The following is a 16,677-nucleotide window of genomic DNA, read 5'->3' as shown; positions in this document are numbered from 1 at the left end:
AGAGGGAAGCAGAAATTCTTTAAGACAATGTGCAAGCAACAGGTTAGCCATGAAACAATGATCACCATCTCCCAGGATCACACCAACAGTAGATGTCACCTAAACAGCGCAGCAGAAATAATTTTCAATCCTCTCTTGTATCTGACAAAGCCCAAAATCAGAATACAAATATCTTTGCCCTGACCAGTGGCAGGATGCAATAAGCCTTGTAAAATTTCTACCAGTATGGAAGACAACATAATTTTACTCTGATATGCCTGATGAGCTAAGTGGCTGTATTAGTTAGAGTTAGTGGCTTGAGTGGACAGAAAAGATTGTGGGAACCAGGGATGGGAAACACTGTAACAGGAACAGGAGAATGTCCAGGAAAGCACCAGTCTCCTCACCCCATAAGGCTTCTCAGTGGAATTATAAGGGCATACAGAAAACACAGATACTAATTTTGTTTGAAAGAGAACTGTTGTTACTATTATTATAACTATATATTAGTTTTGGTTTGGAACTTGGATGCGAGAAGTGTAGAGGAAAAAAGGTTGAGAAAGCATTTCTGATTCTCTCTTTTAAGTGGCATTTTTAGACAGCCTATTTTCATTCTTACTTCACAGAGAGGACAACTCCCAGCCGCCTGCATTCTCAGCATATTTTCTGAAATTGAGTGGCTTAAGGTCTATGATTTTAACCCACATTTTGCACATTCAGTGACTTCTAGGAAAGAGAAGGCAGCTTGCTGCAGCAGTATCTCGAAGTAGTCCTTTGCAACCAATAGCCACTGCACTGCATTACTATGCAGTTCCTCTTCTCAGAAGCATCTGTTTTGTCCTTTTCTATCTTTTTAACTTTACACGGTTTCATTCATCAAACACTAAAAATAACAACAGTTACAGTAACTACCTTCAGTGATGCTTTCCTTGAAACTGCACACACATACATAGTGACATGGCCTGAGAGGCAGCAGTCAGAAGAGGAGACAATCTAAAGGCATATAAACTAAATTCATCCACTGTAAAGTAACAACTGCTTTTCCATGCTTTCCAAAACAGAAACAAGAATCATTTATACCAACAGGTGAAGCAAAGTTTGCTATATCTTTGCTGTTCATAGAAGGAATCCATGCTGGAAAGTCCATTTATGGTGAGGCAGTAGGTTCAACCATACAGTACTGCTAACATAAAAAACAATCTAAGACAAAAGAGATAAAGAAGAAAGGCTCTACTTTAGTCTTAATTCACTACTGACCTTTTCCTTGAGGGCCCTTCTTCAAAATCTGAAGAACTAACATCGTTGCTTGTTGAGGACACTTGCGATGCATCGTCCTTCTCATTCTCCAGCTGTTCTGATCCTGGTCCTAATCCTTTAGATTGGCCATTAGTGAGAAGTCCTGCAAACATGACAAAGGAGTAAACAAATTCAAAACCTGCAGTGATTTTACGAAAATTCACAAGTCACACTTACAATAGAGAGCTGATGCCCAAAGCAACTGTCTTGCAAAGAGACAGACTGATAACATTGACTTTGCATAGAGGTACTTCGATAAAAAATTGCCTTTCTGCCTATTTTTGATTTGGTGAACTCTAAGACCCCAATCTCAACTACAATATGAGTGTTTGCAATAGTGTTTATAATCTTGTCACACTTGAAAAAGGGACACAGCTTAGTCAAATTCATCCATGTTTTACAGAATTCCTGTGACTAGCATAGATGAGAGTATTTTGCATTTATCTGTGGATTGATATAAAATTAAGCTGCCATTTGGTTCAATTTGACATCATCTTGCTCTTCATTCTGGCACTTTCAACTACTGCAGTTTATGATCCCTTGAAAAAAAATCCTAAATCCCAAAGAAGTGAACATCAAATGTCCATTTCCTGACTTTGATTCTTCTGGCCAAGTGTCACTAACCTACAGAAACTCCAGACTGCCAGAAAAAGTACACAGGGCAGCAAAGGCACCTAGGCCACAGCCTTTGTGCCTTCTCTCTCCTGGCACACTAATACAGCAAGTGGAGTCACATAGTCACACAGATGGAAGACAGCATTGGACCTTTGCAAGCATAACCTTCAACAAATTTTGTGTATTCTACGCCACCAAGTAACTACAATATAATATCACTCTTACAAACAACAGCAGATAGGCAATGAAACCACTCACATTTAAGGAGGAATTAAATGAGTAATATATTCTTCAGCAGGCTCTAGGATAAGAGGGAGGAAACTATTTTATTAGCTCACTATTTACTTGATGTTATAAGAGCTTATTACCAGAGGAGCTGCAATTTTATCAAGGAGAATGCTTTCTCATCTCCCCACCCAAATAGTTTTAGAAATGGCATAACAAAGCTGTTTCACAGCTGTATTTCCTCAGAGAAATGCTGACAGGACTTCCCTCCCTTAGACATTTCAGTCTCTCTATAATTGCACCTTAGAAAAAACAGGGTGGGGAAGTGAGGGGTGGTGCTGTGCTGCCCCTTCCAAGATGAGCCAGGTCAGAGTACTGCACTGAGAACACTTACTAAGAACTGCAGTTCAAGAATTTCCACCAGCACTATGTATCAGTGCCACAGCATTTCAGATCTGTTTTCAGGAAAATCACCATCCAGCATCAGCAATGCACTTACTCATTGCATAACCAAGCATTCAACCAAGCTCAGCTCCAAACAGACACCAAAGCATAACCAGACCAAGAGAAAAGACACCTCCCCCAGTGAGCTGCTGTCTCTAAGTACTGGAAGCTTGGCCACAGCTGAAGCCAAACGTTCCTTCCCCACAAGGCCATTTATTCACTGCTTGCTTAGGCACTACGACTGCCAGCAGGCTCTGAACCTCCCCAATTCCAATCTAATTGCTCTGACTGCCCAGTTTTAAACAGCCTAATCCAAAGTCTGCATCCTATCTCCCTCTCCTTTTCCCAATCAAAGTTTGCTCATATTCATTCTGAACCACATCAAATTGCTTGTCTTGGGCTATGTGGTAGCCACATGCTGCAGTTTTTTTGCATACACTGTTTTAAAAACTCCACCTACAAAGCAAAAACATGTTCCGTTTTTTTTCTGGGAAAGAGCCAACAAACTGGTAGCTCAATTTTTTTTCCTAATACACAGCCCACAGAGCAGAAGTTGAAACTACACATGAATTTTTGCATTAAATTGTCTCTTCCAGCCAGCATAAGACTATCAGAGAGAAGTAATATGACCTAATTTACATTTTCTCTCCCCTTTTATTGAATTCCTTTTGATACTTCCTTTTCATTAAAGGGATCTCAAACTGTGACCCAACAAATAAAACAAATTTCAGTATCAGCACATGATACTACAAAAGGGTTTGTAGTGTAAAAACACAATATGACGTGGGGTGACAGCATCCCTTCAAAGCATTCCCAAGGAAATGAAGGCAAACTTTGAAAAAACACTGAACAGATTATATTTCTATGCTGAATTCACCCTCTCTAAAAGCCCTAGTGCCTCTAAGTTTATTCTTATAAAAGTTTCAACTTTTGCTTTGCATTTTTCCATGAAACCACTGCTGATAAAATTTACAATTTTTGAACTCCAGAGAAGTCTAAATCAAGCATATCATTTGAGGCCTGACACTCAGTAACTTAACTCTTATAGCAGAATTTGATTAGGTTTTCCAAAAGCAGTATTTGTTCTGGAGACTTGCCATATGTAAAACTCAGGAACCTGAAGTATATGAGTCAAGAAAATCACCTTTCAGGCTGTCAACTTGCATGCACTTGGAAGGCAATTTTTATTCATCCTTTCACCCTGCCAAACCATCAACTCACTTGGGAGACAAGCATGATTTGTGTTCCTCAAAGAAAAAAGTATCGGTTTGCCTACCATTATTCATCATAACCAGCACCATTCCAAGACGCAGTAATATTGCCGATAACTGATGTTAGCTATCGTCCACTGGAACCAACTAAAACAAGTGCCCTAAAAGAGAGGCATAAAACTACAAATGAGAGATACTGATAAATACTGGGAATGGGTGTCATGTTCTACAGGTTTTCAGGGCCAGCATAATTGCAAAATCCACTCTGAAGTGATGAAAGGCACAACCCAAAGCCTCCTTTCAAGCACTGGAGAGAAAGCACATGCTGAAGCAGGCTGTTACAAAGTTTATTGCCACTCAATCATTTTTATATCAAATGCATTCAGCTTGCCCCCAGATACCTTTTCCTTCAAATGCCATTTCTGTTATCTCTAACTGCAATAAGCCACATTCTTTACTGCTGTGCATCACACTTGGGAGCTATGAAAGGTCTGGAGGCCCCAGGACAGGATGGGGACCCCACAGTTTTGCCAAGTGATACTCAGGCACTCCTATCACCATTAATGAGTTGGCGCCTGTGCAGTGAACAGAACATACAGTTCTGCTGGTGCACTTAAGGAGCATCAACCCATGTGGGTTTGACTCTCCAGCCACACTACAGGAAGCAGCAGGCATTCGTGTTTCTTAAAAGGTGAGTACTACAGCTGTAGATATATAGAGAAAAGTAGCTGAGCGAGAAAACGCTCTTTTGCATAGTCTGGAAAGCTGAACCACTCCAAGGGAGTGGCTACTTGAGAGCACCCAGCAAGAGTCAAGGAACCAGCAAGACTTCAAGAGCCAAATCACATCCAAGGACAAACAGCTCCTCTTCTGCTTTTCTATGGCTGTGCCTTTCAACCTCTAAATCACGATGCCAGCGAGCCCTGGCTCCTGTCAAAGCCCATGACATTCTCAGCTGCTGAAAAGCTGGCAGAGGCTGCCTGTCCCTTGCCCACCAGGCTCATCTTAGCCCCACTTCTCACTGCCTTCTCTCCTGGCAGCCAGACTCACAACCAACCACCAGATCTGAATAACTCTGCAGAATAAATCAGGGTTGATAAAAATAAGACTTTATTCCTGTAATAGAAAGTGTTTGTTTTAAAAGTCAAATTAGATTTTTTAAAAAAACCTAAACCTCATTAAAATTAAATTTGAAAGTACAGCAGCTTGCATTATAAGTCAGTGTAGGATTTCATATATTAAAATGACTTACATGAAATAATAATTTATATATACAGAGAAGTAGTGCATATTTGCTGCCAAAGTTTAAAAAGAACTGAAAGACTGAACGGTTCAAAGTCACTGAATAAACACTGCCTTAATTAAGTCAGTAATAATGAATTATTTAATTAAGTCACAATACAGGAACTCATGTATCAAATGACATCTATGATCCTTAAATACACTGTTCTGGTTCTAACTGATCAAGACTAGACACCTTCAGAGAAAGGCTGATTACTAATTCCTAATAATTAAAAAGAGTAGCTTGAAACCAAACCATGGAGATCTTAACATACTCTCTGAAATGTATCTTAGTCACATAAATACCAACCTCACAGTTTTGCTGAATTTGTTTTTAAACTTTCACAAATGTTGCAACACCAAATCACAGTTTTAGATATGCGCTGCTTAAAAAGATTAGAAAGAAAACATTTCCACTTATCAGTATTGCGAAAAAGCAGCAAATATCACTTTTTCATCTACTCTGTTACAAGCCACAGAAACTACAAAAGCCCTTCCTGCATACTAGTCATTATTACAGAGACTTCTATCACTTTCTATTTATTTGCCTTCCACACTGAATGTTTTCCAATATGTCTGTGGCTACAAGTTTGTTTGTTCTTTCACTTGCATGAAGGGCTCTGCTGTGAGAGCTGAGCCATACCCTCTAGGGTGATACACACAGAATTCGGGTATTATGGCATTACAACCTGCACACAGTATGCTTCCTCCTGCTCCCACTGCAACTCACCATCCCCCCTGCTTCTTGGCTGTAGCTGTTAGCTGAGCAGAGGGTCTTGCTGAGCCTACTCCAGCAACCAGAACGTCCTGCTCACCAAAAACAGTGTGTAAAGAATAATTAAATCTGCTTAAATTAGCTTATTATACGGGGCTTGTGCTGACTCAAGTGGATTGCTTCTCATAAGAGCCTGGCAAGTAAGACTCAACTATTCCAGCATAGGCAGGGCTTAATTTGCCTTGGTACACACTTGCTGACCTTACTGTTTTGGGTGATACACACACACTTTTAGCAGCATCTACAATTCTTCTCAAATCATGATCTAACTCATCTCTGGTCATCTGGAGAGATGACTGACAAGCACACACAGGACAGGTCTTGGGAGCATCTGAAGATGTGATGCTAAATCCCAGCACCTGGGAATGAACCATACAATAAAATATACATTAACTATAAACACACAGAAGGAAAACTGATAGGGAAGAGAGGAGCCGAAAGCAGCAACATAACAGAAGATAGCAAAATTGTAAGGGAGGGTTTGAAGTTAGTTGGTTTTAAAAATAGATGAGACTGCAATTACTGGTATGTTCTTCATTATTAAAGTTACTGAATAATCAGGAAACCAAAGGAGAGCATCTGAGCAAATTTCAGCATCATGTGGTTAGTTAACTAAGTGGTTGGTGAAGAGACTTTCACAATGTTTCCAAAACACTATTTCCACATCACTTACTCTAATGCCAACAAGGCATCTCAGCATGAACATTTCCATGTTATTACAATAGAGCAACACCTATTTTAGCTTGCTGTTTCCCAGTCCTAAGGCAGCTTAGGAAAAAAAATACATTCAATTGTATTTCTAGTCAGTTCCCACAGTCAGAGGCAACCCACAAAGCCATTATGTTAGGAAAGTCAGCAGTCAACACCCCACAAACATAAGCCAAAGATATCAAACCAATAAATGACCTAAACAAAGACAATTTCAACACGCCCATATTCACAGCTTTCTGTACAGGATACCATCAGAGTGTCCACAGTCCAGAGGAACCATCCTGCAAATCTCAACAATACGTGAAATATATAACTCTGCTCCTGGGTGTTTCTTGACTACGCAGAGATACTCTCTTCCTTCTGCCAAGAGATTCCGGGTTGGTTTTCCCCCTGGCAGCCCTTTCCCTGCATTCCTCCCTGATCACTGCAAGCTGAACCGCGCTGGGCTGGTAGAAAAGTCCAGTTTCCAGGGCAAGCAGCAAAACAAACACAAGTTACAGTAAGTCAAAAAAGGGATTTACTCAAGGCAGCATTCTCACCATGCTAGGATGACAATGTTTCTTATGAGAGCATGTAATAAATAGCAGAGATTGTAGTTCCATAGGCATGGAGCTAAATCTCTGTTCCCATGTGAAGTAGCATGCCTGTCCAGACTTCAGCTGTGTAGTCTTGGGAGTTGCACAGTAAAGCTTTGTTTTAAAATATTAGTGATTTCTTCTCTTTCTGCAACATTCTGTTTAGGAGAGTTGACACAAAAGTTAGAAAGCAAAGAGTTTAACTACAGAGTTATCAAGTCTAAAACGGTCTGGAAGTTTAGCACCACCTGAACTTGCACAAACTCTTGAGCATAACCACACTATGGAAGCCCACCACCATGAATTTTATGCTTGAAATACAGAGAAGGAAAAAACTCCTATCCTCATCTCTTTAATTATTTACTCTGGCCACCAGTTTCACACAGGTACACAATGTTTCACACATACTCTGTAGAGAAATCAAAACCAGCAATAAACTGGTGTCTCACATATATCTCTTATTTTTCTTCAGTCTTGTAGATACTGCCTACCTAGACTTCAGTATAGTCTTTCACACCATTTCCCATGCATTTTGCTGGAGAAACAGGCTAGTCAAGACTTGGATGGATGCACTCTTTGCAGGGTTAAAAACTGTCCGGATGGCTGGGCCCAGAGAGTCGTGGTGAATGGAATCACATCCAGTTGGCAGCTGGTCACCCATGGTGTTCCCCAGGGCTCAGTGTTGGGGCCAGTCCTGTTGAACATCTTCATCCATAACCTGGACAAGGGGACTGAGGACACCCCTCAGTCAGTTCACACACAACAGCAGCAGGAGCAGGAGCAGTGATCTGCTGAGGGCAGAAAGGCTCTGCAGAGGGATCTGGAGGGACAGGAAAGCTGGGGCTGCTAATTGACAGTGGCTTAACAAGAGCCAGCAGTGCCCAGGTGGCCAAAAGGCCAGTGGCATCCTGGCCTGTGTCAGCAATAGTGCAGCCAGCAGGACCAGGGCAGTGATTGTCTGGTCAGTACTGGTGAGACCACACCTACCAAATACTGGGTTCAGTTTTGGGCCCCTCACCAAAAGACACTGAAGTACTGGAAGGTTTACAGAGATGGGCAATGGAGCTGGGGAAGGGTCTGGAGCACAGGTCTGATGAGGAGTGTCAGAGAGAGCTGGGGCTGTTGAACCCGGAGAAAAGGGGGCTAAGAGGTGACCTTATCGTGTTCTACCACTGCCTGAAAGGAGGCTGTAGCCAGGTGGGAGTTGGTCTCTTCTCCCAGTCAACAAGCAATATGACAAAAGGAAACAGCCTGAATGTTTAGATAGATATTTGGAAAAATTTCTTCATGGAAGAAAGGGGGTCAAGCACTGCAACAGGCTGCCTAGGGAAACAGTTGAGGGAGCATCCCTGAAGGTATTTAAAAGATGTCTATATTTAACACTTTGGAACATGGTTTAGTGGTGGACTTAGCAGTGCTGAGTTAACAGTTCAACTTTATCTTAGAAGTCATTTCCAACCCAAACAATTTTGAACTACAGGGCATTGCAGTTTCTTATAAGCTATATCTTTATATGTAAATTTATTTGCATAGTATAATTAATTAACAGTTTTCACCATTTTTCATAAGTAACAGATAACCAGCTGCAATGCAATACAAATCTCAATTGCATTGTCTGTAATCCTAAATTTGACTTCTACCAAAACCACCCTTTACATGCTAGACTATGTGCTGAAACACTATCAAAATCTTGGTAGGCATGCTAAATAAATACATTAATCATTCAATGCTAAGTTTAAACACACCGGTATCTCTAAAACATCTGCAGTCTGCATTAATCAGCACACTGTACTGAGTTACTGTATTTAGCTGTTGTATAGCTATGCACAAAAGATAATTTAGTTTTATAGTGCAAATGCCATCTGTCACATTGTCACAGCATGACAAGGTATCACATTACATATTAAACAGACAACATGCTTCAAAAATAAGGCCTATTTTCATGCTCTGGTTGTCTCAGAGACTAAAGAACGGGGTTTTCATGATAGCGACATAATTTAAAAACAAAAAACACCATATTTTTCTCTGGGATAAGAGATATGAATTCCCTGTCCACTTCTTTAAGTATAGTTGTCATAAAGGCTATTTTAATCTAATTTGGTAATGCGAAACCACAACAATTTTCTGCCTCTAAATAAAAAAGCCACAGCATGAAACCATCATTGTTTATGCCACACGGTGCTCTGTGCTGCCACCATGATGATAATTAACAGTACGTGGGCTTTTCAGATGACAAGCCACTGGACATTAGGCTGATTGTGGTACATAACAGAGCATATGCATAAAGCAATACCATTATGCCAAAGACTGTTAGCAAATAGCTTGTACAGTCTTCATAACTGACCAGAAGAGTGCTTTTATATGTAGATATACATCATTGCTATGGAAGCCAAGCATGAATGACATTACAGCACAAGATGTGTTTGTCAGCCTGTCAAAGGACCAGATCACCGAAGAGAACTGATTAAATAATACAGGTTGAAGGAAGCTCCTTACTCCCATTACAGCTCCATCCAAAACCACTATTAAGCAACCAAAGACATTTTGTGACTTTGTGTCGTGCATTTTAGTCCATTACCCATCAGCAGCATTAATTGAAATTAACTATTCTGTTGTTTCAACATAACACTTTCGAGGGTATTTTGTTTTCATCTGGGGGAGTTTGGATTGAGGTTGGGGTGGTACTAAACTCACAGAAACAGGAATACAACAGTAAAAAATGAACCTAATTTAATTCTGCCTGGAAACTACCCCAGGCCATAATGACATACTTCAAGCCCCAGTTTGATTTATGAAATATGCATCTGAAAGAAATTTAAAACAAAAGAAACCAATAAAGCACCCAAAAAAGGCCTGCCAATGTCTGCACTGTATAAATTGAGAAAAACCTCACCTGATGTTTGTCCCTACTTCTGTTATTTTAGATTTATGAGGGGGTTTTTCTTAAGTATTCAAAGAGTCACACCTTTCTGATTAAAGACATTTCTCCACTTTTAAGGACACAATGAAAACTCGGAACATCTCATTCCTCTGAGATGACTTCTGCTGGTAATGCTGACCCAAAAAAAGCTAAGGGAATAAACTCATCTTTCTTAAATCCCCTTCGTACAAACACAGACAACTAAGTCATATCTTAAAATCACAAATGGCTACTCCCGGATTTTTGAAATATTCTCCTTAATTTTACAGAGGGGAGGCTGGGGGAAAGGAAACCTAAGGAACAGTTGTCCCCAGACCCAAAAGCCAGAGCTGTCCTGAATGAAGCAGAACAGAGAGGAGGAAGGAGACTTGATGATCACCACCCTACCAGCTGCTCACTGTGTACTATATTGTACCATTGTGCTATCAAGCTCCTACCAATTGTCCCTGGAGCCATATGATAAGGAAAGAGCAGTAGCATTTCTGGTAAGTTGGTACCAGGCTGTGTAAAGACCATTAAGTTTTGACAAACAAACACAGTCAATTTTATGGTACCATAAACACTCCCATTAGCACCAGGGAAACGACCACCATGTACTCTTCCTGTACTTTGTCAAGGAATCACACTATTAGATGCACACAACTCAGAGCTACCTCAGCCCCACAGCCTCCTTTGACAGCAGTCAGAAAGCTTCAGAGGAATAGGAAAGAGGACTCCAAATGCAAGCTTCACACCTTTGTTGCTCAGCTGTATGATCAGAGAAGGCATTAAGCCATCAGCAGAAAAACAGAAACACCAACACCAGGAAGAGAGCTTGGTTAGGATGCAGGGACCTGGACTCTGTCCAGATGTTCCATGGCCAAGCAGGTGCCCCTGGAGAGGTCACCTCCTCTCCAGGCACCTCAGCTCACCCAAATAAGGTAAAATAAAGGTAGTGAGTTCAGCTTCCACAGTGAAACACAGGGAGGGGTACAGACAGTAACCACAGTAACCATGACATGAGACACAGATTGGTGTTATTAGCATCCCTCAGTAGGTGAAATTTTGAGTAGATTTTGGTGCTGGACAGAATGGCTTTATTTCTGGAGTAAGTGCCCTTAGATTTGCATCTGTCCTATAAGACACCTTCTCTCTTATGCAACCTGGAAACAGAGTTAAACATGCATTTTATTAGAAATTACAGACACAAGCAGGTCCACAAAAAATATCATTTATCTCCATTTAGTTCAAGGTATCAGCAACTGAAATACTACCATAACCACTGAGAGAGAGAAAAGTCTATGTTCCCAGGTATTAACAAAATTATCAGTGAGGTACAAATGAATTCTTCTTGGGTTTTTATGCCAAAACCATCGTGTCTTGTTTATCTGCCTTTCCTGGAGAATTTTGCAGCTGAATGGAAAACTAGTGGGGCAATGCCCCATGGGAGAGAGTAAAGAAAACCTGCGATACATCTGTGAGAGAAACCATTTAATTTAAAAATGTTTTTTTCTTCCTTTTGTTTCCACCTTTTTTGTTCTGTTTGATTTTATCCATTTGAGAGCTATTTGGAGAGAAGTTACTGACTCTGTTTCCAAAATATTTTTATTTGTCCTTCACAAATACCCCCCATGTGAGGGAAAGAGCATGGATTATACTGCCAAATAAGAATTAAGTAAAGCAAGCTAATCACTATTTCACTTCTGTTGATTTACGTCAATTGGTGAGGGCAATTCCTCCCCCTCCTGAAGCACTTTTACAGAGCTAGCTTAACTGTAATGTACCACAGCAGTCCCATTTTTCAGTCAAGTTATTTCCCCCTACCTCAGCATCACAGGGCTATGCCTTTAGACTCATCCTGTTTCAGAGTTAAACTTCCACTAGGTATGGATGGACAAAGGAACAATAAATCCACACTTCAAAAATATCCATACCTTGGCACCTGGGGACTAGACAGATTAGTAAAGATGAAAAAGGAAATTAAAAAAAGACATTCTGGTATTTTAAGTAACATGAGAAAGAAAGCTATGCCAAGAGCATGTCTCTAGACAACAACTATCTACACTAGAAAGTAAAAATTAGCAATTGTGTCTCCACAGAGTATAACAGAAGGAGGAAGAAAGAAGGTGAAGGCAAACACAGTGAAGCAAGGAAGAGCCTGCTAATTGGAAGAAAATACAACGTATGAATGTGCAAATAAAACAACAAGGGAAATAAAAAGGCATGCAGTGTCTCAGTAACAATGAATACTTGTGAGCCTGAAAAAGAAGAAAAGTGCTGCTAAAACCCAGAGGCTTAGCAAGGCCTGGCTATATTTGCTAGGATTTCTAGGAAACCCTTACGGACTGTGTAATTTGAAAACTGCATATCTGCATGAAACTGGGAACAACAGCAAAACAGCATCTTGATGAACACTTGCTACGTGCTTTCCCTCCAAAGAAGCACAGTTCCCAGTCATCTGTGCTGAGGGATCACACAAACAGGCTGGGCTTATGATCTGGGTTGATGGAGATGAAGAAAAGCCCGTTTCTGGAACTGATGTCCTGGATAGCCAGCACCTACCCTGAGAAAGCAGCAGCAGGCAGGGGCCAGGCCAGCCCCATGCTGCAGTCTTTGGAGAAGCCTGGAGAGCTGGCAGCAGGAGCTAAGAATGCAGCACGGCTCTTATGTAACATCCACACTCCTCTGATGGACTGGGACAGCCCTCCTCCATTTGCAAATGGAAAGCAGCAAGAACAGAGTGCCTGGGCTACTTCTTCCTCAAGTAAACCAAATTAAATACAATTATCAGAGACATAAATTCATGGCTTGGCTTCTACAAGCACCTCAAAAATAAACAAAACAGCAGATTCTGAAAGAGTAGGAGGGCTCCAGCACAGCAGTGTGCACTAAGAAAAAGGATGTGGAAAAGACAAGAGAACTGCCAGAAAGCCCTTTTGGGGAGGTTATCCTCTGCTTAATTGTCTCTAATTCTGTGCCTCTGTGACAAAAGCTGTGAAAAGCAAACGTTGAATGACATACTTCTAATTGCACAGTCCCACTTGATATTTTAATGCATGTCATTGAGGATTTGCCTTTCATGACTTTTGCCAGGAGCATGGGCAGCCCTCCAGACAGATAAAATTTTTTTCCCCCCAATGTGACACGAGCAATGAGGATCCTGTTTGCTGCAAGAACACACAGCCTGTCGATGCAGTGACAGTGACTGTCCCATGCAGCCAGCAGATACAAGCAAGGATTTAGCCCTCCCTTCATTGAAGGTTCTCTGAACTTTCAGTCAAAGAAAATGAGACAAAAACTCCCGATCCTGTCCTGGGAAAAATTAACTGAGCTAAATGCTAGATGTTCTACATGAACTCAAGTTACATCTGCCAGATATTTGAATTAAACCACTTTAATTACTTTCGCTCCAGATTTTCAATAACTTTTTAGTGAATGTGCCCTCCCTAACTCTTGAGAATCATCCATCAGTCAGCTCCAGGAGTCAAGCTGTCAACATCTTTTGCTGACAAGGATTTTTTTTTTTCCCCCCTCTGGCATGTCACCTCATTCTACTAAGCACTTGAATTACGATCTCTGTGTTTACAGCAATTAAATATCCACTGACTTTAAAAAAATTAGGTCACAGACCTTCTAACATAACACCCTAGTCTCTTCAGCAACATGCCAGACAGCCCTCCCCTGGTGCAGGAGGCCAGGGCAGTCTGGATGGACTGCAGGCAGGGAGGCAGGCTGCCTCCCGCAAGGCCAGGGATGCTTCGCCAGGGATGCATCGGCACTGCCTGCAGCCAGATCTCAAATTCCCTGCCAGCCTCAGTGCTCACATGTCTGTTCAAAGGCTTAACACAGACTTGACAACCAGGCCAGCATAAGGTCCTGTGACATCCCAGAAAGAGGGAGGAGAGAAAGCTGCCTGAGCAATTCTCAAACACTTTTTTTTAAGCCGTTGGTTTCAAAGGCCTTTGTCCGTAACCCTAAATGTCATCCACGATGCTTGGTGCCTCGCTGCTAACAGGGAAATGGAACTCTCTTCAGGGGAAAACCAGAGCTGCTTTTCCTGGGAAAGAACTCTTCTGCCTTGGCACAGCCACTCACCATTTATTTCCTTTCCTTCACAGAAAGTATCTACAAGGTATCATGAAACGAAACGAAAATTCAACCACCTGGAAAGCTCCCAAAAAACTCAGTCTTTGAAGTTTTAGGACGCCTTCCTCCTTGTCACTGATTTCTCATCTAGCTTGCTAAATTCAATATAAAAATATATTCTTTAAAACACTTCACATGGTTCTAACACATGAAACAGCAATGTGGTCATAGAAAGATACCATACAATAAGTAATCCAATTTCAACCATATTTGCAAAACTAGGATGCTTAGAAAAAAATACAAATCCACCTATCTTACTGTTGCATATCTGTATTTTTCCCTTCTCAGGGGAAGGGAATTTCTTTCCCTTTTTTATTTCTTGTAGGGGCAGGCAAGCGAGTAGTATAATTTCCTCACTTTTTAAAATTAAAGGTCAGAGAACTACACTCCGTGCTTGGGATGAAGAACTGCTCTGCTGTTGCACTCAGTCCCCTGCAATCTGTTTGCAGAGTTATTGTCAAAGGAGAGGAGGCTTGTTACAGTAAAACATTGAGACCAAATGCAGCAATCTGAAAGCACAAGTGCAATATGAAAGCCCGACACAAATGAACAAATTGCTCTGCCATGGGCGTGCACAGCAGCAACGACATTTCACCTCTCTTTGAGCACTAAGCCCATGCCTCAGGTAGGGACTCCAGCCCATTCCTGTGCCGTGAGCAGCGGCAGGGGTTGGCGGATCTCTCTCTGATGCACCACAGCCGCCTACCTGCTGGGAACATGCAATGGAAAAGTACATGCCAGGAAATCTGTAGCTGGAAGACACTTAGGAGAAATCCCTCCCCTCCCAGGCCAGATTCAGCACTGCAGCGCTTGGAGAGCAGGTGAGGGGATAAAGCAGAAGGATCCTACGCTCAGCCATCAGCTGAGCTCCGAGGACCTCACTGCAGGAATGGCACACAGGCCAAAGTGAGTGTGACGCATCAGATAACACCAACTTCGGCCACCTGACAGACTGCACATGGAGACTGTTCCTGTTTTCATGGCAGGGACAACTGATTCTTGCCAGCATTAACAAAGATCTCTGAAGCATCAGCACAGGAAACATCAGTGCTGTAACAGCCTTTAAGGAAACGCTCCTCACAAGCCAAGCAATTTCCATCTCTATTTCCAGCTCTTGAGACCAGCAGCTTAACCTTTCTTTCACCTCCCTTTTGTGAGCTCTACAGGCAAACCACAGGGGGAAGAGATGAGAGCTGGGGTAGGGGGGAAGCCACTTGAAAACCTGATGCTGGAGAGAAGGCTTCTGAAATGTTAAGGAGACTTCCCGACACACCAGCCCCCAGAGGAGTTGAATTCCACCACCATGAAACATTCTGCTGCTATTAAACAGCTTTTTTTGCTCATGTTTCAGGGCATCAGAAGAGGAAGTGAAACAGCATTAGCTGCTTCCTGACTTAATAGAAACCTTGGAACAACCATCAACACACACTTATACAATCAAGACTGTACAATACACTGATGTGCATATAATGATTTTATCTTTCCAAATAAGCAAAGGAGATAAAATACTATCCTGCAATTTTTAAAGAACACTGTTTCTTCCTCCCCAGCTAGGAACTCATTACACAGAATGTTCCTTTCATGCATTGGTGTAATTGAAGGCTAGCACCCATTAGCATATTTCTTGTTTTAAGTACAGCATCAGAGAAATGGGAGTGAGGGGGTGGAAGGTACATGCAATGGAACAGCATAGAAATATATGCTAAAGAGGTAAATGGGCTTTCAAAATATACCCAAGAGGCTGTGAGTATGCTGAAGTTCACCATTGTATCCCTACAATCAAAATAAAATCCCTGACCTAGGGCCAAAAGTGCATTATTGATAGTCAAAACACTGCCTAACTCTATTTCAATATGATGCAAGGAGGAAAAAAAAAAAAAAGACAAATGGAATCCCTCTGTACATTCACAGTACCCTGTGAATGAAAAGCCAGAGACACATATTAAAATGAAACAGTTCAAATAAAGTCTTCCTACAGTTAGAACATTCCCACCCTACAATGTTTCTCAAGCTGCAAGATCTATTAAATAGTGTTAATGTTTAGCAAGTATTTAACACTTAACATGTTCAGAGTGCTAACAGGCACACAACACACACCAACCAGCCCCCTGCCACCAAAAAAAAAAAAGAAGAGAAAGATAATAACAAAAAATAAAAATAAAAACCCCACTGAACAAAAGGCAGAAGAATTCTCCCTGTTCCCACAAGGGGCAAGCAACATTCTTCACCCTGCAGCTGGAGAACACAGAACATAACCCCAGTGTGGTGGGATGAAGGAGAGAGGATGGCATCAAGCACACTGTAAGTACTGGAAATGCCTTTCCAACAGGGAAAGATGGACCAATCTAATGGGAAAGCAGCACTGACAGGCTTTGCTTCTGTGCATGTTCAGGCCACCCAGGTTAAAGCCTAGGTCCCATGTAGAACTGTTTATCAGTAAGGCCAAACAGCGACAGAGTAGCTGTGGTGGGTGAGAACCCATGGGAACAAACCCAGCATTTTAAACATACCATCCCTCCC

At 41.6% G+C, this 16,677-nt stretch overlaps 1 protein-coding gene across 2 annotated transcripts in view; it reads right to left on the bottom strand.

Annotated features, from left to right (window-relative positions):
- The window catches only part of JARID2 (jumonji and AT-rich interaction domain containing 2), a 213,132-nt gene that overhangs the window by 90,951 nt on the left and 105,504 nt on the right, over nt 1-16,677 (bottom strand). For both annotated transcript variants that reach the window (XM_083859840.1, XM_083859839.1), the window contains exon 3: nt 1,237-1,378. In XM_083859840.1, coding sequence (XP_083715966.1) covers nt 1,237-1,378 — 142 coding nt within the window. The remainder of the gene's footprint in view (nt 1-1,236; nt 1,379-16,677) is intronic.

This window comes from Zosterops lateralis (genome assembly GCF_965231275.1).
Source record: "Zosterops lateralis genome assembly, chromosome: 1".
NCBI lineage: Eukaryota > Metazoa > Chordata > Aves > Passeriformes > Zosteropidae > Zosterops > Zosterops lateralis.
Note: the sequence above shows the minus strand (reverse complement) of the source record. Positions and strands in the feature narration are given on the sequence as shown.